General features: G+C 39.8%; 2 protein-coding genes across 2 annotated transcripts in view; one reads left to right on the top strand and one right to left on the bottom strand.

The window, feature by feature from the left end:
• slc41a2a (solute carrier family 41 member 2a) overlaps nucleotides 1-10898 on the bottom strand; it is a 46299-nt gene extending 35401 nt beyond the window's left edge. Inside the window, exons 1-3 of the mRNA XM_085166576.1 lie at nucleotides 10739-10898; nucleotides 9472-9890; nucleotides 9275-9382 (exon numbers count right to left, since the gene is read on the bottom strand). Of these exons, the coding sequence (XP_085022702.1) occupies nucleotides 9275-9382; nucleotides 9472-9890; nucleotides 10739-10754 (543 nt within the window). The 5' untranslated portion in view covers nucleotides 10755-10898. The remainder of the gene's footprint in view (nucleotides 1-9274; nucleotides 9383-9471; nucleotides 9891-10738) is intronic.
• Nucleotides 10899-10962: 64 nt separating this feature from the next.
• washc4 (WASH complex subunit 4) overlaps nucleotides 10963-24600 on the top strand; it is a 21203-nt gene continuing 7565 nt past the window's right edge. The window contains exons 1-21 of the mRNA XM_085166553.1: nucleotides 10963-11125; nucleotides 11919-12058; nucleotides 12160-12213; nucleotides 12318-12383; nucleotides 12580-12625; nucleotides 12736-12803; nucleotides 12888-12970; nucleotides 13252-13294; nucleotides 13381-13484; nucleotides 15583-15703; nucleotides 15797-15920; nucleotides 16016-16143; nucleotides 16248-16408; nucleotides 16482-16608; nucleotides 18358-18483; nucleotides 18568-18675; nucleotides 20415-20561; nucleotides 20652-20731; nucleotides 22968-23073; nucleotides 23558-23674; nucleotides 24277-24445. Of these exons, the coding sequence (XP_085022679.1) occupies nucleotides 11065-11125; nucleotides 11919-12058; nucleotides 12160-12213; nucleotides 12318-12383; nucleotides 12580-12625; nucleotides 12736-12803; nucleotides 12888-12970; nucleotides 13252-13294; nucleotides 13381-13484; nucleotides 15583-15703; nucleotides 15797-15920; nucleotides 16016-16143; nucleotides 16248-16408; nucleotides 16482-16608; nucleotides 18358-18483; nucleotides 18568-18675; nucleotides 20415-20561; nucleotides 20652-20731; nucleotides 22968-23073; nucleotides 23558-23674; nucleotides 24277-24445 (2179 nt within the window). The 5' untranslated portion in view covers nucleotides 10963-11064. The remainder of the gene's footprint in view (nucleotides 11126-11918; nucleotides 12059-12159; nucleotides 12214-12317; nucleotides 12384-12579; nucleotides 12626-12735; nucleotides 12804-12887; nucleotides 12971-13251; nucleotides 13295-13380; nucleotides 13485-15582; nucleotides 15704-15796; nucleotides 15921-16015; nucleotides 16144-16247; nucleotides 16409-16481; nucleotides 16609-18357; nucleotides 18484-18567; nucleotides 18676-20414; nucleotides 20562-20651; nucleotides 20732-22967; nucleotides 23074-23557; nucleotides 23675-24276; nucleotides 24446-24600) is intronic.

Genomic DNA, 24600 nt, shown 5'->3' with positions numbered 1-24600 from the left:
ACTCCCTTTTAACAGGAAGAAACCTCCGGCAGAACCAGGCTCAGGGAGGGGCGGCCATCTGCTGCGACCGGTTGGGGTGAGAGAAGGAAGACAGGATAAAGACATGCTGTGGAAGAGAGACAGAGGTTAATAACAGATACGATTCAATGCAGAGAAGTCTGTTAATACATAGTGAGTGAGAAAGGTCACTGGAAAGGAAAAACTCAATGCATCATGGGAATCCCCCGGCAGCCTACACCTGTTGCAGCATAACTAAGGGAGGATTCAGGGTCACCTGGTCCAGCCCTAACTATATGCTTTAGCAAAAAGGAAAGTTTTAAGCCTAATCTTAAAAGTAGAGATAGTGTCTGTCTCCTGAATCCAAACTGGAAGCTGGTTCCACAGAAGAGGGGCCTGAAAACTGAAGGCTCTGCCTCCCATTCTACTTTTAAATACTCTAGGAACAACAAGTAGGCCTGCAGAGCGAGAGCGAAGTGCTCTAATAGGGTGATATGGTACTACAAGGTCATTAAGATAAGATGGGGCCTGATTATTTAAGACCTTGTATGTGAGGAGCAGTTCTGCTGTTCATATGACTGTGTTTAATAAACTCCGTTTAAAGTGCTGTGCTCTTCTCCAGAGGATCTTTTGAAGCAAATTTGATTTTAATAGACTCTAAAAACCGGGATTTCCTCGTTATTGGCTGGATAACAGTTATCATGTTATCATGCGATCCGACAAGATCACCAGTCTATTGCAGCGCAGACAATCGTACGTGCACACATTCTCACTCTCAACTATGGCCAGTTAAGAATGACCAGTTAATTTGATTCTATACATATATTTGGGGTGGAAGCAGGAGTTACCCGGAGAGAACCTACAAAAACGTGAGGAGAGCATGCAAACTCCAGACAGTGGGGCCTCAGGTGGCCAGTGGATTCAAATCCAGGTCCTTCCTGCTGTGAGGCAACAGTAAGAAGACCAGAGTTGGGTAGTAACGAGCTACATTCACTCCGTTACATTTACTTGAGTAAGTTTTTGAAAAAAGTATACTTCTAAAAGGACCATTGAACCATACTTTTTACTTTTACTTGAGTAAAGGGGGGCTTGAGCAGAGCGAGGGGGACTCTGTATTTATGTGCATGAGGGCTGGTGCAACAACAGGACAATTATAAACAGTCACTGCTCCCCGAGCCTCGAGTACATGTCAGTAAAATGCCAGCCTTTTTTTCGACCGAGCTAGCTAACAGTAGTGATCATCACCGCTGTGTACATGCCACCCGACACGACGTGTAAACACAACGCTGTCTATCCTGCTGAACACCTTTAACAAACAGCAGCAGGTCCACCGTGAAGGTGTTTACATATTTGCAGGTAACTTTAATAAGGCCGACATAAAGACTGTACTCAAACAGTTCTATCAGCATGTAAAATGTCCCACCAGGGAGAGAACACTCTAGATCAGCGGTCTCCAACCTTTTTTGCGCCATGGACCGGTTTATGCCCGACAATATTTTCACGGACCGGCCTTTAAGGTGTCGCGGATAAATACAACAAAATAAAACTAGTACCGGTACCAAAAAAAAGAAGATTTATTCATAACACACGTGAAAAGACCCAGGAAAACAGAGTTAACGATAAAAACGATAACAAAATAACCCTGAAAACTATACATTTCACACCTGAGCCTCAACTCTCGCGGCCCGGTACCAAACGACTCACGGACCGGTACCGGTCCGAGGCCCAGGGGTTGGGGACCGCTGCTCTAGATCATATTTACTCCAACATCAAGCATGCATATAGAGTCATACTCCTCCCCCACCTTGGCCAGTCCGACCACCTCTCCCTCCTGCTCTTCCCAGCCTACACCCCCCTCAAACACAGTGCCGGGCCCACCACAAAGACTGTTAAAAGCTGGCCTGAAAATGCTCTCTCCAAACAGCAGGACTGCTTCACAAAATCAGACTGGGACATATTAGAACACCAGGACCTAGAAACTTTCACAGGATCAGTACTGGACTATATCAAGTTCTGTATTGGAACTGTGACTGTGGACAAAAGCATTTGGGTTTGGCTGCATACTTTCACCAGAATCTTGAACCTCTCACTGGATCAGGCAGCCATCCCATCCTAGTCACTCTTGGCCGCCCCCCTCTCACATGTGCCTGGATAAAGGACTTTCTTACAAACGGACTCGGCCCTCATCTCTCCTCCACTCGCACACTGAGCCCTGGGTCCCCAAAGGGCTGTGTGCTGAGCCCCCTCCTAAATAACCTGGAACTGAACACTAAGAAAACCAAAGAGGTCACTGTCGACTTCAGGAGGCACAGCACGGACTCAACCCCCCTATACGTCCTCATCTCTGCTGACATCTCCTGGACAGACAACATCTCAGCAGTAGTCAAGAAGGCCGAACAGTGGCTGCACTTCCTGAGGGTCCTCAGGAAGTACAAGCTGGACTCCAACTTGCTGCTGACCTTCTACCGCTCGTCCATTGAAAGTCTGCTAACATACTGCATCACAGTATGGTATGGCAGCTGCACTAAGGCAGACAGAGCGAGGCTTCAGAGTGTAGTCGAGGCAGCACAGAAGATCATTGGCTGCCCTCTCCCCCTCCCTGATGGACATTTATTTCTCAAAAACAGTTCCCAGCCTGGTTTTAGCCTCAGCACAAAGACCCACAGCCTCAAGAACAGTTTCTTCCCAAAGGCCATAACCACCCTTAACTCATACATGCGCCGATAACACAGCCCCACCCCCAATTTTCCCATTTCCCTCTATAAACCACGACTGTGCAATACCAAATTCTATGTGCAATAACCCGAATCGTATATACATAACACTATTTATTTACATATTTACTTTTTTACTCTGGATTGTATATTTGTACATTTTATATACTTTTTCTGTTAAAACTGTTCAGATGTCTATAGTGCTGCAGAACTGTGCACCCCCCCAGCCCACCCACACATGTTTGCACTGAGTTGGAGATGCTCTGTATCTCACTGTACAACTGTATAGTGACAATAATGGCATTCTATTCTATTCTATTCTATTCTATTCTATTCTAGTACATTTGTGAAGAAGAAACGCTACTTTTACTTATATTTGGCAATATTTGACACTTTTTTAAATAATTCATTTCACACATTAGATAACTACTAATAATGGATCATGCCACCAGTGGAGTTACCTGTTACTCTTTCACCAATCAGATGTAGCCATCCAGTCACATGACCAGTGTGGAGATACAGAAATTATTTTACTGCTACAATATAACCTGCATTATTAACATTGCATTAATAATATACCCTACAGCATTGATATCGCATTAAAGATGTTTATTAAAGCTACTGCCACCATATTAACCTTTTTATTACAGGTGCAGCCATAATTATTTTATACACATTGCATGTGTTAGAAGATTTTTTAATATTAAAGCATTTTATTATTCACATAATAATCAGCTAAAAGTGTTCATATTTCTGTTTGCACTCAACCAGCTGCACAACTAACTGTCTGCACCTTGCCTTAAAAGGACTTGTTTTTATTACACTATTTGATAGAAACAGGAAACCGCCACCCAAGAATAAGAAACGACCTTTTAAGAACATAACGTTCCGAGAAGTCACACCTGCCTGTTTGACTAGATAAGAATGTTACTTCCTTTCTTGTATGCTTCATGCTGTGTATAAATAAAGGCAGAGAGCTGCTGCAGGGGTGTGAGTCTCCGTTGAGCTCTCACCCGTGCACGTTGAACTGTTACAAGTGTCTGAGTGTTATTTCATTATACCTGATTGCATGATAAAGAATATCTCTATCAGCATGTTTGTGATCATTCAGAGTTGATGCTCAGTCTATTAAAGAAGGTTTTAAGCTTTGTGAAGCGCTATGTCTTCACAATCTATTGTGTAGGTGACTTGGAGCACAGAAGGATTGCGTACACGCTTACGACACACATATAATCCAAAAACCTGTCAAAGGCCTGAAATTCATTTAGCTTCTAACTGCATTTTAGTTTGCTTAGTAACAGATGACAGAAGACAAGTCGAGAAAAGGACAAGCCCTCAGGGACCATCTAGGCTTGCAACTTATTGCCGTGTATGGAAGGTGTTATAGAAAGAGGAACTTCTGTTTTTAGCCATCTAAGATGTACCATTTACTCTAATCGATGTATTTGATCTGTAATCGACGCGAGAAGGGGCGTTAACCCTGATGTTATAAAATCATTTTCGAGTGTATTCTTAGCAGGAGTCGTGTGCTGATGTGATGCTGCATACTTCTTCTCCTGCGTGTGTTTTAATAAACTCATTGTTTGATTGCACTCTTCTGGGCCTCTGTTGGTTTGTTTCATTGCTCAACATTTTTTGGATTCGGGACACCAGTTATAAACTGTGACGGGCAGGGCGGCCCAAGCCTTTCAAACTAGCGGACACACGGAAAGAAGAAACACAGAAGACAACTGACCCAAAAACTCTGTAACATAAAAATGAAACTAGATCTTATTGATTTACTGCAAAAGGACTCTAGAAGTAAAAGTTGCATGACTTTTGTCTTGCAATCTAATTATTCACATTAATGGGTAGTTTTGACAGTTTTTTATGCATTTTGACAGGTTTATGACTTAAAAAAAAGGGGTCCAGCTGGAGATTATTATTAATTATGGATTACTTTGACAACACAAATTGTCCAAAGTTTTAGAAATCCCTAATTAGTAAGATTTGTGGTTTATTTTTTGCACTGTAAGTTATTTTCATAAAAGCCATAAAAAATGTCAAGTAGGATTTATTACTTTTAACTGTAAGACTGGCACAACAGCCATTGTTTCTGATCCTATGAGCTGACCCTGACTATAAATCTGTCAAAGTAATGAAGATGGCCTATAAGGTCTGGGAATAATGCCCAGAAAGTTATGTTAAAGTTATTAGTTGTCATTTGCTTTGTGTTCTTTTCCTTCTCTGTTGTTGTAAAGTTTTGTTTTATTGTTTATATGACTGTTCAACAAACTCTGTTCTTTTCTAGATGATCTTTTGGAGCGATTTGATTTTTAATTGGATCTTTAAAAAAATGAATCTACAAGTGACAGGTTTGATAAAGTTTCTATACAAGATCCAACAGTTTCTCTTCAGCTAGCTTAAGTGTTCTAGTCTGGTTTTTCAAATACATACTAAGCCTTTAAACAACATGTGTTTTCCAGATCGTCTTTCCTGTGTATCTCTGTGCATTCTTGTGTGTCATAAAATGCAAGTTGCAGAGCCAAAGAGACTGGAATCTTTATTGAGGCAATGCATCCAAGAGAGGGATCATTAATCTCTGCAGGGGAGGGCAACAGGAGAAGATGCAAACTGAAGCTTTAAATAGATACAGGAGGTATTTATGAAGAGTAGAAAGGCTGGGATTAAAGAGCACACCTTAAACTATGTGTGATGATGAACAAAAGAAGCAAAGCAAAGGACAAGCCACCAGATACAGAGGACTAACAAAATAATACAGGAAGTAAGTGAATGGAGAATCTAGAGTCGTTGCTCTGAACACTGAAAAGTCAACTCTGCGAGGTTTTACAATGGGTGATTTGCACTACCGTAACTCTTCGACCAGTTGGGACTTAAGAGACATTTCAAATGGTTAGTGAAAGAGAAGACGAGGTTTACGAAACATTACATGAGCATCATTAGAATGCACGAGCCATGACGGTTCAATCACAGGTAAGAATTGATGATGCATGAAGCAGAGATGAACTGATATCGTCGTGCTGGTGTTGTTCATAGTAAATGTTGTTCCAGGATCAACATTTACTATGTTGATCTGGGAACAACACCAACACATGAAGCAGAGATGCGGGTGTGGAGAAGTGGCAATGCCTAAAAACACCTGGAACTTTGTGATATAAAAGGGACAATATATAAAAAACAGAGTGGTCTTAGGCTCAAAAAATGTTTTTGTACATATTTAGTATAGTTCATATTTAAAGTTGATGTTGTGTTACATTTGTTCATGTTGAATATCAGTTTGTCATGGTCCCTGTGCCCCGCTGGTCGACCCTCTATTAGGCAATATGTTTGTGGTTTGTTTGCTCTCTCTCTCGCTCGCTCGCTCTCTCTCGGCGCGGCGACGCTCATTGCGGGCTCCCGCTGCTGGCCCACACACCTGCTCTCATCGCCGCACCGGCCGCTGATCCCAGCTGATTACTGCACTACTTAAGATGGCGAGTCTGCACTAGTCTTCGCTGGATCATTGAGCTGTCAGCGTCAGTCAAACTTGTGTATCTGCCAACCTGTATCTTGAAAGCCCTTTGTTATTATCCCGCTAACCCGACCTTTTGTGTTTAGATCGTTTTTGGAACCGGAATCTGAGAGGAGTGACTGAGGAGGAGCCTTTTGTACAGAAAGTGTGGAGCACCTTTTCCAGTGTTGCCAACTTAGCGACTTTGTCGCTATATTTAGCGAGTTTTCAGACCCCCTAGCGACTTTTTACTAAAAAAAAGTCGCTAAAAAAAGACGTGAAAGCGCATATCGCTTTTACTCTCAACAAGCAGCGGGTGTTGTAACGCAGTCAGTTCTTCTTTTACTCTTATGCTGTTTTGTGGATCACAAGGTTTAAAACTACTTATAAACACACACACACAAAGTAACTCCACCAGAGTGCCTATTTCGGGTCACTTTTGCCGGTCCAAGCCCGGGTAAAGGAGCAGGGTTGGAATTGTGACGTTACAAAAACAATAATTGCTAAAATAAATTTAATTTGTAGTTCTAAATAAATTCTAAATGCATTTAGGACGTTTTTTTGCTCACTTTATGTCTCGTCCACGATGTTATTTCTCTCTCCAACAGCATAGGTTACAATTACGTTAGCATGACCAATTATGCAAATTAGGTGATGACGTCATTTAGCGACTTCTAGCGACTTTTAGGACAACCAATAGCGATTTTCCTTACTGAGGAGTTGGCAACACTGACCTTGTCCCCTAACCCTGTTTCCCACGGACCCTGGCGACCCGGACCCGTTTCCCCTGCACGTTGTATATAGCCACTTGGTGATTGTGTTCACTGTGAATAAACGCACTGTTCTTCGCTTAAAGGAATACCCTGGCCTGCGCCTGAGTCTCTTTCGGAAACCATATCACAGTTTCCACTTAACTATAAATCTGAAAAACTGAGTCCATATTTTGTGTTTTTTCCCACTTTAAACTGTTACATTGTCATAACAATATAATAATGTAAAATGACTGTCAGATATTGAAAGCGGAGGTTATTCTGAAAAGTGCAGAAGCATTCGCTTATAGTATGATTTCTGACCCTTTTACAGCCAAAATTACCAAATAAGTCCAGGCTACCTGTATGATACTTGGTAAATAAAGAGTTAATAAGGTAGTACGCTTTATTCCTACAGTGTCATTTGACTTCTAAACAATAGCGGTTTATTAAGGTATACATAGCAAGAAGAGGAAGCAGTTTACTATAAATTATTTACTATCTATTATAAAACACTACTCTTAAGCAGTGGTGTTTCAAAGACATCATTATGTTCTGACTTTATTGAGTTGCATTTTGGTAAAACCTATATGGATTTTGTAAAGTGATCAGAATAGGATTCCCTTAACTGGCAGTAGGGCTGCTCAATTAATCGAATTTTAATCTCGATTACGATCTGGGCTTTCAACGATCATTAAAAATGACTGAGCCGATTATTAGCCCCTCCCTCGTGCTTTACCCTCGCGCTGCTCCGTGTGGCAAATCGAGCGCACCTCTCTGCGTTTCGAACACGTGTCACAACAATTAAAAGACCCGAGGGAAGCTCGGAAAGCTAAGCAGAAGTTATTTGGAGAGGAGAGTGACTGCCGTTGGTTGAAAAGAGAGGTAAAAAAAAAAACTTCAGTGGTGTGGAAACATTATGGGTTCGCGGAGTCAGACGTGGATCAAGTAGACACAGTGTGTAAACTTTGCTACAGTGTCGTAGCTGCACCACAGAGCAACACTGCAAAGTTCACTAAACATAGATGTTTACATTTTTCATTTATTTTTTATATTGCAAACATTTGCACTGTTATCAGTATTTGCACACTATTTTATAGTATTTTTTGACAATCTTTAAAGTCATTATTCAATACATTGTTATTGTTAAATAAATATCGTCAAATAATCGAGATCTCAATTTCAGTGAAAATAATCGTGATTATCATTTTTGCCATAATCGAGCAGCCCTAACTGGCAGTAATGTGTTTGAAAGTTCTACTGTGTGAAAAATTTATAACTTATTTATAACTTTATTATTTAAGTTTATTTCTCTTCATACTTTTAACTGTTGAAGATTATTCTGATAATTTAATCATCAAAACCAATCTCTGATGATAACGCCTCTGTGATGCTTGTGTGTGTGCGTGTGTGTGTGTGTGTTTGCATTATGCACTCGCTCCAGGGCACCGAAACACAGGGTAATGAATATCTTGGACTAATGCCCCCATATCCTCTGGCTTTTCAGCCCAAAAAAGAAACATCTCTTCCTTCTCTCTCTTTAAGTCCAAACTCAAAACCCACTTGTTCAAAATAGCTTATCCCACATAACCTTTCCACTCTCCTATTTTATTTGTTTATGTCTTACGCTTTTATGATTCTGTAAACTTCTTGCTTTTATGTTGCTTTTAAGTGTACAGCGACCTTGAGTGTTTTGAAAGGCGCTTTCAAATAAAATGTATTATTATTATTATTATTAAAAAGAAAGACATGTAGCCATGTGTTGTTGCTATGGCCCCTTCTGCAGGTAGAACAAAAGACAATACTTGATCCTGGCGCAATGGCATTTCCCTTTGCCACCAGTTGACACTGATACTTGTGTCTCATGAACTAGCAAACATGTCTAGTCTGGTAGGGTCATGCATGGGTTGAGGGGGTGGGGTTTTAAATATCTACTACTGTAATATTAGTAACAGAAAAGGGAAAAAATGTGTTTCTTGTGATTTGAAAAATGAATGTGCTCCAGTGTTACAGTGCAGATTGTGGATGTTAGGGGAAATGTTGCAAATAAAATAGTATTTTCTAAAAAACAATGTGCAGTCAAATAAACATTTTTGGAGTATTGTTGGTATGAGTATGATCCACATGTATGATAATAAAAAAGGGGGGGGGGAATTATAATTGAGAATTTGGCTGTTGTCAGTATTGTATCTTTTTTTTTTTTTTTACTAATCTTTAACTTTTTAAATCATAACTTTATTTAATAGAATGAATAGTGGTTGTCTTTATGTTTTTAAACTCAAGCTTGTAGTTTTTCAGTAAAATATGTAAAATTACACACTCACAGCAGTCGAGAGTCTTGAAGCCAGAGTCATTTCCAAGTTTCCCTTCATGCCTAAAACAGCTGGGACCAGAATTAAGATCTCTGTGATTTCTTGGAACACCTCCCAGCTCTGCCCAAAAAACATATAAATAAAATACATATTGCAAAATATTTATGTAAAGAAAACAATTTTAAACATTGCAGTGTTCTGTTCCTGACCTGAACAATATCAAGCAGTATCCCGGCAGAAACTGTTCCAAGCCCAGCCAACAGAAATGGCACCAGAATCTGCACAACCAGGGAACAGATGGACTCTTCAGGTGCACGTGAGACATTTGCATCTTTTGGTTGAGGGGATCTGGTGAGCCGTGACCTGCCATAAAGCTGATTTGGGAGCAAAAAATCTGTCTCGGTGTACTCCTCTGGCTCATAATAGATATTTTCATTAGAAGTAAAATGCTGTGAGCTTCCAGAGAACTGGGATAAAGATGTGTTGGATCTGTTTTGTTGGCTTGGGCAAACAGAGTCACTGTGGGTCAGTTTTGTATCCTTTGACTCTTGGTCAACCATGGTGCAAACTTTGGTTCGGCAATATGTTGCTCCAGCTGCTCCTACGCCAATGATTACAAAAAGTTGATCTAAATAGGAAATAGAAAAACGTATGTTATTGCCAAGTGTGCAACTTTAATATAGAGATAGAGAGAGGGTTTCTTGTACAAGCCTGTTTCAGAATCATCTGACTGCAAGGATTGCTTGCATTATCATTCTTCATGCCCGTTTCACATCAGTATCACTGAGGCTGCATTGTCTTGCAGAGACAGTGCTCTTTATTTGAAATTCCTTAGACATGACCAGGTACTAAACCACTGCGGTTGGCAGTTTATAAGATGGGAAATGGACAAAATGTGTTACCTTTTAGCTACTTTTTATCACAAGCTAAAATAAAAAATTACAGACTATGTCAGAATCGAATTCGTCCTTTGTTTTGTTTTGTTTTGTTTATTTTGTTATACTTCTTTTCAGTTGGGAATGTTAATATAACAAAAATACAGTATCTTATAATCACAAGACATCCAACATATATATATAATAACAAAGATATACTTTTATTAAGATTAGAGTTTAAGCAGGTTCTAATTAACAAACCTTTAAATGATCAAAAACATACAAATATCTAACAGTAATAAATCCAAATATAAATAATTTTGTTCTTAGTTTTTACGGTTATCAATGAGGACTCTTGTATTGCTGAACCCACCAGATACACTTAAAAAAGTGTATCCAGTTTGAAGATTAACATCAAATTGATTAAGGACAGAAAAAAGGACTTCGTTGAGAATTTTGCACTGCTTACTTTTTCCTGGTGTTTCGCCATCTCTCCAGTACCTCTAATAACAAACTCACTTGATAATGAAACATTTCTTGTTTTAATCTAAGACACTCCAGTTTTTTTTCCAAGTTAAAAAACAATGAAAATGTGCCTTACCCTTTTCATACACCATAAGAGAACAACAGGAGGCATCTCTTCTGGCACACTGCTGCTGAGCGTGACTCTTCCTTGTGGTTTCTGTTAATGTCTGAATGGTGTGTTCAATCTCCAGTGTGGCAATATTCTAACAACCCATCACCACCCACACACACACCTATCTGTCTATCCTGAGTGTCAACTTATCTAATGTTCCTTCCTCAGAGACTCAGTTTCCCATGAGCATTAGCGGCCTTTCGGAGAATCATGAGATCCATCATGGGATCGTGTAGTACTACTTTTTAGCAGCGCTGTGTTTGGGATTTTCGCTTATTCATTCTAGCACCATGGCGGTGGAAATTATCTCACCCGACTGGGAGTTTGACCGTTTTGACGATGGTTCACAAAGTAAGTGCTCAATTGAGCCCTGACATGCAAAGAAAGACTGTGGCAGGCTAAAGTTTACTACTTTAGCATCAACCGCTAGCTCAAGTTGCTAGCTCGATGCTTTGCAGCTGGGCTTCGTATTAGTGAAAGAAACTGCACGTTGCTGTTTAATTCCCAAAATGTATGTTTAGTAAATGCCATCAAAATAAAAGTAAGTATTTACTACCCCCGGAATAATTAAAACTGAAGGAGTAAATTAGTGGAATTAATAGCTAGCTGTAGCTGGCGAACGTAAATCGACGCAGTTTGTCACGTACAGCTGATCGATCTGACAGCTGGTTTTGACTGTGTAGTTAACGCCGTACTCTTTCGTTTACTCACATTTAATTTACTTGTTTGTTTTTTTTCTTTAATGTTTTGTTTAGGGCGAGAAAACTACCCAGTGCTTTCCTGTGTTTATCTCCTTGTGACTTTCCTTCTCTGGCTCTCAAAATATTTATTTGCGACAACCTGAACGAACGACCTATATGTGCCGTTAGTCAACTACATCTATTGGAAAAGGTAGTTTGGTAACCTTGTAACCAGGCATAGTGTAGATTTACATATTTTAGGTTAAATTTAGAATCTATTGGGCAACTGAATCATGCTTTGAGCTTTAAAGGACAGTTACAAGTGTTTCTTTAATGAAAATCTAGTAGTGCAAGAGCAACATTGTTGCTTATAAAATGTTGTAAACTTGTAAAGGAAGGGCAGAAAATCAAACCATTTTTTTCTGGTTAGTACCAGTCAGTAACGTTGTCAAACCTTCCAACAGAGATACACACAGAGGTTCAACTGAAGAACTACCGGAAGTTTCTGGAGGAGTACACCTCTCAGCTGAAGGGTATTGAAGAGGCTCTGGATGAGTCCATTGGAGATGTATGGGACTTTACTCTGGACCCCATCGCCCTTAAGGTAAAACCCCTAAATATACTGGCTTGGTTGAAAAGACTGACATTGCTTTTACACAGTTATAATTTGCGTAATTTCCTTCCTTATACTTTATGCCCTTTCAGCTTCTTCCCTATGAGCAGTCATCCTTATTAGAATTAATTAAAACTGACAATAAGGTAAGTAAAGACAAACAAATGAGTCATTTTTCATTTTCATATCCACAGAGTTGTTCTTTTTTTAAAAAAAAAATAATAAAAAATGTCACTTTGGTTGTGTGCAGGTCCTGAACAAAGTTATCACAGTTTATGCTGCTCTCTGTAGTGAAGTTAAGAAGCTTAAATATGAGGTAAGTGTGGTCAAACAGCTCAGTTACTTTGTGCATGGCTTATGCACATGATTATCATGTTTATATCGGCATGTCTGCATACTCTTAACTAAGGTGGAAGTAAAGCTACTGTTACTTTCAGCAATTTTAGTAGCTCTTTTTTTTTACTTTGTTTTCTTTAAGATATTAATTTAGCCTCGTTTTGTTGCTTTTCAAGGCAGAAACCAAATTCTACAATGGCCTATTGTACTATGGAGAAGGAGGTAATCTGTCAACTTTTACTGTTTCATGTTGTTTTTGTTCTAGGTTTGCCCTCTGTGATACACAGTGCTTATTAAGATTAAAAAAAGGCATGTGTGAATTTCTCTTACAGTGTCTGAAACCAGTGTTGTTGAGGGGGAGTCCCAGATTCAGATGGGCAGATTCATCTCATTCCTACAGGTGGGTAGTAACTGATTTCTGCCATAACCTTATTTACTGATGTCTGGAAGACAGAAATATTTATTTTCCTTTGTCCTGTCATAGGAGCTGTCCTGCTTTGTATCCAGATGTTATGAAGTGGTGGTCAGTATTGTGCATCAGCTGGCAGCACTCTACAACAGCAACAAGTATGAACCATGAATACATGACCATAATGTTACAGTCATTGCACTATTTTTGCAGGATTGCAGAGAGAGGTTGTGTGCACTTTATATTTAATGAAAGTCCTCAGCTGCTCTGCAATGATAGTCTCATTGTATCCAACCTGCCTCATATTAGATAAGTGGTTGTGAATGGCCTGATGTGGGTATTTGCTATAGCGAATGAAGCATGAGCTGGTTCCCAGGCTGTATTTTGCTCTGTCATGATCAAACAGAATGTACTAAACTATCTTTCTTCTAAATTACAGGGGTGCAACAAAAATCATAGAATCCTCTGGAGTCCATTTCCAGGTAGGGTTCAAATTTTGTGAGACTTTTAGTATTTGCAGATGTTACTCAGTCATTTATACCATGTCTGCCCTGCTTTTCCTTTGCAGATAGTATACGAACACCTGGGAGAGTTGTTGTTGGTGTTGCTCACACTTGATGAGATTATGGAAAATCACAACACACTAAAAGACCACTGGAAGATGTATAAAAGGTAATTACACAGTAAGCTATGATGGCATGTGACATACAGTGTAAAAGATGCAATGAAGCAGTTTCACATCTCTGGCCAGAAATCACCACATTCGGACAGGAAAGGGTATAGAATAGGGATGCAACAATACCAATTTTTTCAAAACGATACGATACCGATACTTGGATCTGAGTACTTGCCGATACAGAGTACAAAAACCGATACTTCTACCATACACACACACACACACACATGCAATGAATTGGAAGAGAGGTTTTATTTCATTATCTGCCAATAAAAAATAAAATCTTAATAAAAATCACCACAAAAAAATTTCAAGTGAAAAATAAGCACTTCTGTTAAATTATTGCAGAGTCTCCACATTGTGCCCGTTTAGCGCGGGATGTCCCCCTAGTGGCCAATCTAAAAAACTACAACAGTAATGACAAGCCACCCTCTGATTAATGAAATAAGTTGGTATCAGTTAACTTTTACGAGTATGAGTACACACACATTTTACAGTATCGGCCCTGATACCCGATATCGGTGCATCCCTAGTATAGAAGGCTATAAAAGCACATTTCTCTAGTGTTTTTTTGTGAATTTTAGTCCGAAAATAGGTAAACATTAAGTTTCTGTAAAAAAACAAACAAACAGTTTGCATACATGATGCTGAGGAGCAGGCAGGACTCGCCAAACACAACAACCTCCATTCATGTATGTTGAGGTTTCTGTCCTTCACTCTAGAATGATCGCTGTTTTCCTCGTGTCACACAAGTGTCTCATTGCATAGTCATAGTTTATAAGCTACAGCTTAATGATCACTTGACCTGTTAAATAGAGTACACTGTAGACATGTGTTTGCATAAATATGAAGAGAATGTGACCTGTGATTATGAAAGTAAAGCAAAAATATATTTGCCACAATACAGAACTGCATCCCAGTCTTTTGTTCACATAAGTACTGTGGTTTGATTTATCATTTGTAGGTTTTTCTTCCACACACTCACACAATCACACGTGCACACGTACATATATGTGCACTTACACTCAGTGGTAAATATATGCATCTGGTTTTGTTCCCTGCTTGGGTCGTGGAATCTGTATATTCAGTTACAGACATGTAACTGAATATGAGGCAAATCTTATACTGGCCCCAGGATTTCTGGAGTTTGTTTTTGCAAAGTGGCCTTCATATAGGCCAGCCCCTTAAGTGAAAACATACTTTAAAATCTACATACTTGTTGGAGTTAGCCTTTGTTGTTCTTCCTTTTTCATGCGAGGTGTTCCCACGTACGTGTGGGAACACCTTGCACTAGATCTGAAAAGCATCTCTGCAGTCTTCCTCTTTTCCTCTGACCTGGTAACGCCATATTCAGCATTCTTTGTCCAGTGTAGTCATCTGCACATGTCCAAACCATCTCAGCCTTTTCACTTTGTCTTTAGACTGCTCAACCTGAGCTGTCCCTTTTGATATACTCATTTCTAATCCTCCCCATTGTTAGAGTCAAATTGTTGAATGGCTGTAGCTCAGAGCAGGTCACCTACTCACCGCAAGGTCGGTGGTTTGATCCCAGGCTCCTCCAGTCTACATGCCAAATATCCTTGGGCAAGATACTAACCCATGTTTGCCTGCTGGTGGCGCCAGTGTCTGGCAGCCTCACCTCTGTCAGTGCTGCCCCAGGGCAGCTATGGCTACAGTGTAGCTGCCATCACCAGTGTGTGAATGGGTGAATGACTGATTGTAGTGTAAAGCGCTTTGGGGTCCTTAGGAGCGCTTTACTTAGGGACTAAGTAAATTTTATTTCTGTCACAGAAATAAAAGGCTGCAGGGGAAGCTGGTTCTTCGAAGTGTTCTGACACCGAGGGCAGACGGGCTGTTCTGAGATCCTTCCCTTGCTAGCATGTGAAAAACCGGTTGAGCTGTTCGTCTTGCTTCGTTAACGGGAATAAGTTTCTGAAACAGCAGGGCCTGTGGAAGTGCATCCTGGTCACTCTCACTGAAAAACCCAAGCTCTACCTCTGTCTATGCCACCATCTCCAAACCATACATTATAGAAGGTCTCACGAGCATCTTGCAATCCTTCCTGTTCACTCTTGCTGTTTATCCCTTACACAGGCTACTGAAATCTGTGCACCATAACCCTGGGAAATTTTCCATTCCTGAAGACAAGCTGAAACCTTTTGAGAAGCTCTTGCTCAAGCTGGAGGGGCAACTGCTGGATGGCATGATACTCCAGGTGACTTTCCCTTCTGGCGTTTATTATATTGGTGTTAAGTAGAGGTTTTTGGGAAGATAATATGATGAACATTATTCGTATGATGTGCAACAGGCCTGTGTCGAACAAAGATTTGATGATCCTGGGGAGGGAGTAGCAGTTTCCAAAAACAGTGCCTTTGCTGAGGAGTTTGCCTTCAATATTCGCACCATATTTGCAAGTGTTGAATCCAAAATTGGTCAGTTGTTTCTTCTTCCACAATAGACTAGTTTCCTTTAAGTTGATCTTCAGAGCCGGACTTATTTCTGGTTGTGTTTCTTTTCTCTTTTTCAGGTGAACCTTCAGAAATTGACCAGAGAGACAAATATGCTGGTGTCTGTGGTCTCTTTGTGCTTCACTTTCACATTTTCAGGAGTGTTGACAAAAAGCTTTACAAGGCGCTGCTCGATGTCTGTAAAAAGGTGGATTTCTGTTCTTGGACTTTTTTATTACTTGTTCAGTGGGAGTCCCTGCTCATTGTTTTCTTTGATCTGGCCTGCTCTTGTGTGTCCACATCTTCACTTAGGTTCCAGCAGTCACTCTGGTTGCAAACATCATCTGGTTTCCCGACACTTTCCTCACCAATAAGGTCCCTGCTGCAGCTAAACTGATGGATAGGAAGAGTCTACAGGCCATCAAAGCACAGAGAGACACATACCTGCAACAAAGAGCGCAGATATTAACAAAGTGAGTAAAGCTGAATGTCAGCCACATTTATTAAATATAAAGTGAAGTATCTAAACATATTGTTTGTGTTCAGGGATATTCAGTCCTACTATCTGTTTGTAACGTCTTGGATGATGAAGATGGAGTCCATCTTGTACAAAGAACAAAAAAGTGAGAAGTTGCAAGAGGACCTTAACAGCAGGTGTAATGTGTTTGTACAGGTGAGTAGTGTGTTGGCACAAACCCCGCTGGAACACAAGACACTCAACTGCACGACAAAACAAGACAAGAAGGCGCTCTCCGTGTTTAGTGGCTTGCGAGGGAAGTCGGCCAAAGTTGAGGAAAAGATTCCTTCACCTGAACTCGGCCAACTTTGACTGATTCCTTCGCTACAGCTCTTTTTATTGTCAGCAAGCAATCATTCATGAATATGCAATTACAAATACATGTGACATTCTTAAGCAGGCATATCTGAACAACATCTGTGTGTGTGTGTGTCTAACCATACTATAAATTGATATATGGCCTTTCAATGAACTTAAACTGTGTGTATGAGGTATGCTGGAAAGCAGAAGTAAGCGTCTCGCTAAATGATAGGAACAGGAACTTGCAACAGGTCATGTCTCAGACGAACATTTAAAGGTGTGAAGTCTGGCACTCTTAAGAAACAGAACAATCTAGTTCCTAATAGTGATGGGATTTCCGGCTCTTTTTAGAGAACCGGCTCTTTTGGCTCCGAACCGGCTCTTCAGGTTGTTTTGTTGCTTTAATTAATTAATTATCAACAACAATATAAAATTATGCACAAAAGGAAATAGTAATGTAAAAAAACGTGGTTTTCTTTATGTATGTTTATATATAAATACTTATGGGGACCCCTAGAGACGAAACATGTACAAACTCCAAAGCACATTTCTAGCGTTAACTGAACTTCCAAAACAGAGCTACCTAGATCACTTAAATTACACTAATCGAATGCATATGTCTATTGTTTTTGTATTTAAAAAAAAATACAAATATGTGTGGTAGTAACAGGTAAATGAAGTTGTTTTTTTTTAATTATTTTTTTGTGTGTCACTTTCACAAAAATTTTTTTTAATTATTTGAAAGAAAAAAGAAAAAATAATATATATATATATATATATATATATATATATATATATATATATTTTTTTTTTTTTTTTCTTTCTTTCAAATAATTAAAAAAAAAAACAACTTTATTTACCTGTTACTACCACACACCCAATCCAATTGTTGGTACTTGCTGGCTTGTGTAGCCACTAGGTAACAAAAGCTCAACACAGCCCTTAGCATCCTGGAGCACTTCTGTTGTGTTTTGGAGTTTAGGTTTAGCTTTGTCTCTAGGGGCCACTGTAAATATACTTTTATTTATTCACTCCACATAAAATGTAATAAATAAATTATAAAATACAAAAACCAACTATTTACATTTCATACATTTCAACTTTTAACTACTTAAATTTTCAGCTTCAAATATACACTTCAAAGATCCGGCTCTAAGAGCCATTTCGTTCGCAACCGACCCATCACTAGTTCCTAAAGCTATAATGGAAATTATAACGTCGAGGCTGCTTCCTCTCATCTCATGGTACACAAGTGCACACAGAATCTTATCAGACCTAATAAGGATATGATTTTTATCAGCATACAGATGATTATATATTTCTAAGCATAAATGATTATGTGTTCCTAAGCACAAATGACAATATAAAAAAATATCAATTCCAACAAATGACTTTTTATTTTGTATAATCTCTGAATGCATGAATGATTTTTTTTTTCTTTCTTTTTTTTTTTACATTGAGTATCTTCTCACCGCAGAAGTAACTTTATTGATTTGTCGTCTTCAGTTAGATAAATCTACTTCCTGTTTTATTTCATAAAGTTGTGTGAAGCTTTACGTTCATGTATGACCCGTCATTCAGCAAAGTGTTGTGTTTCATTTATAGGGTATTCTGTATGCTTACACCGTCAGTACCATTATCAAGACGACCATGAACATGTACGTGTCGATGCAGCGGCCCATGACCAAGACATCGGTCAAAGCTCTCTGTCGACTAGTTGAGTTACTCAAGGTGTGTGTGTTTGAGTGTTGCTCCTCTGTTTAAATACCTGTTGCACTGAGAAAAATAATGGATGTCATGTGACTCTCCTCTCAGGCTGTGGAGCACACGTTTCACAGACGCTCTATGGTTGTTGCTGACTCCGTTTCTCACATCACTCAGCAGCTGCAGGCACTGGCGCTCAGTGCCATCAGCATTGCCAAGGTAAATGAAACAAGCAATAAATCCTGTCAATGTTGCTGTTGTAATTTGGCACTATATAAATAAAATTTATGAGTTGAATTGATGATTACAGTTATGTTACCATAGGGCTGCTCGATTATGGCAAAAATGATGATCACGATTATTTTCACTGAAATTGAGATCTCGATTATTTGACGATATTTATTTAACAATAACAATGTATTGAATAATGACTTTAAAGATTGTCAAAACTAATATAAAATAGTGTGCAAATACTGATAACAGTGCAAATGTTTGCAATATAAAAAATCAATGAAAAATGTAAACATCTATGTTTAGTGAACTTTGCAGTGTTGCTCTGTGGTGCAGCTACGACACTGTAGCAAAGTTTACACACTATGTCTACTTGATCCACGTCTGACTCCGCGAATCCATAATGTTTCCACACCACTGAAGGTTTTTTTTACCTCTCTTTTCAACCAACAGCAGTCACTCTCCTCTCCAAATAACTTCTGCTTAGCTTTCCGAGCTTCCCTCAGGTTTTCTTAATCAGCGATCCCCAACCCACGGGCCTCGGACCGGTACGTGAGTCGTTTGGTACCGGGCCGCGAGAGAGTTGAGGCTCAGGTTTTCAGCGTTATTTTGTTATCGTTTTTATCGTTTACTCTGTTTTCCTTGGTCTTTTCACGTGTGTTATGAATAAATCTTCTTTTTTTCGATACCGGTTGTTGTATTCATCCGCGACACCTTAAAGGCCGGTCCATGAAAATATTGTCGGGCATAAACTGGTCCGTGGCGGTCTCCAAAAAGGTTGGGGACCGCTGCTCTTAATTGTTGTGACACGTGTTCGAAATGCAGAGAGGTGCACTTGATCTGCCACACGGAGCAGCGCGAGAGTAAAGCACGAGGGAGGGGCGAATAATCGGCTCAGTCATTTTTAATGATCGTTGAAAGCCCAGATCGTAATCGAGATTAAAATTCGATTAATTGAGCAGCCCTATGTTACCATTTCCACTACGTTTTCTGTCAAGGTTGCTCAGAACTGAATTTCTTAAACGTTTTTTCTAGAGATGAAGCTTGAGCAAAGAAGAACCCCTTAGATTTCAGTACAGATGTGGGTTGCTGTCTTTAAAATGGTTATGATGGAACATTTCTAGTTTATTCTTTATTTGGGTTTAGGTGCTTAAAATTTCCATTGTAGAAGTTTTATGTAGCTTCATCTCTAGGTTGAATGACAGGCGCGCAAATATGACCTGATATAGCCTGCTTAACTTTGTTATCTGGTGACTGTTAGGGCATAGAGGGAGGAAACTCCCAGAAAGACCAGTGCCAAGTGCTTCCTGCAAGATAGGGTGTAGGAATTTGCTTCCTGCCGAGGTATTGCACAGCAACAGCATGGTGGGGGGGAGACAAGAAACTGCGGAAAGAAGTTCTTACAGGAGGTGTGTGTGATATTATAAAAGGGTTGCTGCAGCGTCTTAAGGGCAGAGCTCTCATGACTGTATAACTGTGAATGCAGAAATAAAAGGCTTGACTACAGCTGATCGCATTGCAAACTTTATTAACAGAAAATTCCATGACATGGTAAAACTGACATTAGTGCAGATGTGCTCTTTGAATGCGTTTTCTGAATGGTGTACCATTATTGTAGGGTCTACCTTACAATATAAAGAGCCTTGAGGCAACTGTTGTTGTGATTTTGCGCTGTGTAAATAACATTGAATTGAAGCATTTAATAAAAATGTCTTCTCTCCCTCAAGAAAAGGGTGATCTCTGACAAGAAGTACAGTGAGCAGCGGTTGGATGTGCTGTCCTCTTTGGTGCTGGCAGAAAATGCTTTGAGTGGTCCCAGCACAAAGGAGCGACGCCTTGTGGTGTCTCTGGCTCTCTGCGTCGGCACTCAGCTGGTAAGTCAGGAGACTTCATTTTATATACAAACAATTTTTCCTTCTTCGTATTTTCTTTTCTTCTTCATTGTCATCTTAATTTTATTCCAGAAAACTTTCAAGGATGAGGAGCTTCTTCCGCTGCAGCTTGTACTGAAGAAGCTGGATCTGATTAGTGAGCTAAGTGAAAGGTGAGACTTTTTCCCTCTTTTGTCATGCGCCACAGTGCAGGACACTGTTTGGAGGATGAACCAGCCTTAAGTTGAAATGACACACAATTGTAAACTCATTACAATAAAAAAAAAGAAGAACTAGAGCAGGTTGACAAAGTGGGGGAAAAAATGACGTTCAAAAAAATCAAAGCAGCCTTTTAGATTAGAAGTGGTTGGAATAAACCACTCTAGTGGTCTACTCTATTCCCTACAGCATACCTCGTGCCAGTGTGTGTGTCTAGTGCTTTGCTGAAAACAGTGCAAGTGTCTACACACACCAGGACATACTTATAGAGGTCCAGTACCACATGTCGGAAGGACAGAAGAATCCAAAATGCACCATTTAGAACTCAGAAATGTCTCATGCCACTAATCTAAAGCCAACAAACACATCCATTCAGACACTGATCCAAATGTTCAGCGCAAGCACATGCTGGCAGGTGACTCACTGATTATTTGTTGAAGCTCACAGCCATCTGGCACCTCGGTGAAGTTTCCATTAGACGGTGTGGAAAAAATTGGCGCCGATGGGACTGATTCAGTCTTATCTTTCGCCTACCTTAAGATTATCCCTGCATGCTAAAATATTCATGTTAAGAGATATATTCTAAGACACTTCTTCAGCTGAGAATCCGAGAGGAGAAACACAGTTTTACTTGTATACAAGGGGAGCTCTCAGAGCGCTCGCATGGAAGCGAGGTCTTCAAGAGTCCGCTCTCCCATTGTCCTGCTCTTTATTATATGCACCAGTGGGTGCGTTTGTTCATTACATTGGAATGTGGATGTGTGTGTATTAGGGATGCAACGATACCAATTTTTTCAAACCGATACGATACCGATACTTGGATCTGAATACTTGCCGATACAGAGTACAAAAACCGATACTTCTACCACACACACACACACACATGCAATGAATTGGAAGACGGGTTTTATTTCATTATCTGCCAGTAAAAAATAAAATCTTAATAAAAATGACCACAAAAAAATTTCAAGTGAAAAATAAGCACTTCTGTTAAATTATTGCAGAGTCTCCACATTGTAATTTAACTAAATATCACTGAACTATTGGCACTGTCTCGAGCTTTCAGAATAATAAATAAACACTTCTGTTTGGAATAAAATAAATACAAATTAGGTTTGAGAATAATATAAACTTAAATTATTGCAGAGTGTCCATATTGTAAACAAACAAAATAACGAAAGTATTTGGCATTGACGAACAAACTCCTCATCTGCCCGTGGATCATCAGTCCACTGTGCCGTTAAACCAAGGACTGATATCGCGGACACACTGCTTTTCTTTACCTCTTCAGAAAGTTTTGGCACCATTATCTCCCTGATGTGTGGGCGGTTGGGAATTTCATATCACAGCTCGAGTATGCTGAGAAGAATCCTATGTTTTCCACGACCGGCATTGGCTGGTCATCCAGAGCGATAAAATGAGTCAGAGCCTCTGTTATTTTAACTGCCCGTGGATTTTCTCTTGACATTTTTCATCCCTTTTCGAAAACCTGAGTTAAAGTTGGCTGTTCCGGTCCACACTGCTGACATTTTGTTTAGTCTAGCTACAGCAGCCTCCAGTTTTTCTCTTTTTTATCTGGAGCTGCCAGTCTCACTCGCCTAACCCTGTGCCTGTTTAGCGTGGGATGTCCCCCTAGTGGCCAATCTAAAAAACGACAACAGAAATGACAAGCCACCCTCTGATTAATGAAATAAGTTGGTATCGGTTCGTGGTATCGGTTAACTTTTACAAGTATGAGTACACACACATTTTACAGTATCGGCATCGGTGCATCCCTAGTGTGTATATGTGTGTGTGTGTGCGTGGTGTCAGAGTGTGACCCCAGAAACGACTTCCCTTAACCTGCTGGTCTGGAAAATCCAACAGTTCATCTATATGTAAAAAAGGCACTTAGACTAAAACTGACATAGCTACGTTAATCCTACCGTAAAACAATAAGACAAGGTACGACCTTTCCCGTGCTCCTAGGATGTGGGGGTGCATGCCAGAACACCCTGGAATGTACACAAAGTTGTTACAGACTTCCTAGGATGAGACATTCTTTCAATATGCCACCAACTATATACTTCTAAACACAAATGATTACATGCAGTATTCTACCATATGCAAACTTATATCATTAAAAGATTATACTGACTACTAAATACAATTTTCCATTGACAATTCAACAAAGTGTTCTTTGTTCCTCAGGGTCAAGCTTCAGTGTGACTGCAGTTTCCTGTACTGGCACCGAGCTGTGTTTCCCATCTATCTAGATGATGTATATGACAACGCCGTAGACGCAGCACGAATACATGTGAGCAGACAGACCTGTGATGAACATAACACAGTGAAACTCTGAAACATTGTGGTGCAACTCAGAAACAGTTGAGGAAATCTCTAGAAAATGTACAAAGACACTTTACAAGTCCTTGGCCCTTAACTACAGCAACATCTGCTTTCATTACACCTTTATAAGGGCTGTTTATCACACAGGACTGAGTGCAGTGTTCCCTGGGTCAGATTGACCCTGGCAAAACACATTATTCTTTCCCCGCTAATTTCTTAACTCACACTTGTTGAGTAGAGTACACACATACCAGCAGAAAGTAAGAGGTGTAACCATACACAAAATAAAAATGTATGAGTAATAGGTTACATATTGCTTCACATCATATTCTCTACACAATACTTTGTGCCAGTGTGTATTTTTTGTCTTTATTTTAGTGAGGTTTTGAGTGTTATCTCATTTTTGGCTGTTCTGCTGTTCTGTCCATCTGCACGGTGATTGGCGTGAGCAGTACATGTTCAGTGCACTAAGGGACAGTGTGCTGTCTATGATGCACTCCAAACACATGGAGTCATGTGACCAGCTGCTGGAGAGCTACGACAAGGAGATCATGGACGTGTTCAAGGAGGTGAGAGCGTGCTCTGGACATGCTTCTTTCGTGGCTATTTTTATTTTTATTTTTTTTCTCAAATCTCTTTATTTGGTTTTCCAGTGTTCTTTATCATAAAGGCAACTAAGATTCAAATATAAATGATTACATATATACAATAAAAATTAAACAAAGTAAAAACAAAACAAAAAAAGCAACAACGAAAGAACGTTGGACAGAGGATGCTATTTATCGAACTACCAATGAGGCTCAGTGATATCTGTACAGTATTGAAGAGATCTATAAAAGGTTGAATGGAATTCCTCCAACCTCCCCTTTAGTAGGAGTTTAATTCTTTCCAGCTGCAAGTGTCTCAATACATCTTGTATTAACGCTGATGTGGTAAGAGGCACCTTTTGTTTCCAATTTAGTAGAATCAGACGGCGTGCCAGCAGCGTCACAAAACGTATCACATTATTTAGGGTGGCTGATAGGTCTACAACAACCGGCTTCACTCCAAATAAAGCGCAGATTGGGTCTGGCTTAAGTGGTTTTTTTTAGAATTTTAGACAAGATATGAAAGACTTTCGTGGCTATTTTAAGGCTTTTATTTGTTAAGATTCTTTCTTCCTGTGTTGTAGCACCTGCTCGACAAGCTGTGTAAGGAGATTGAGAAGGACCTGCGTCTCTCTGTTCACACGCACCTGAAGCTTGATGACAGGAACCCTTTTAAAGTTGGCATGAAGGATCTGGCCCACTTCTTCTCCCTCAAGCCCATTCGATTCTTCAATCGTTTCATTCATATCAAAGGTGCAAAAGAACTTTTCATACGTCTGTGCCCTCAAACCATGGGAAACGCTTAATGTTTTTTTGTGGGTGGGGACACTTTAAAGAATATATTTAAGATAAGATAAGATAACTCTTTATTGTCATTGCACAGTCATAGTACAGTAGTACAATGAAAT

This window comes from Neolamprologus multifasciatus, chromosome 7, assembly GCF_963576455.1.
Source record: "Neolamprologus multifasciatus chromosome 7, fNeoMul1.2, whole genome shotgun sequence".
Taxonomy (NCBI): Eukaryota; Metazoa; Chordata; class Actinopteri; order Cichliformes; family Cichlidae; genus Neolamprologus; species Neolamprologus multifasciatus.
The sequence above is the reverse complement of the archived record's forward strand: the minus strand, read 5'-3'. Positions and strand labels throughout refer to the sequence as shown.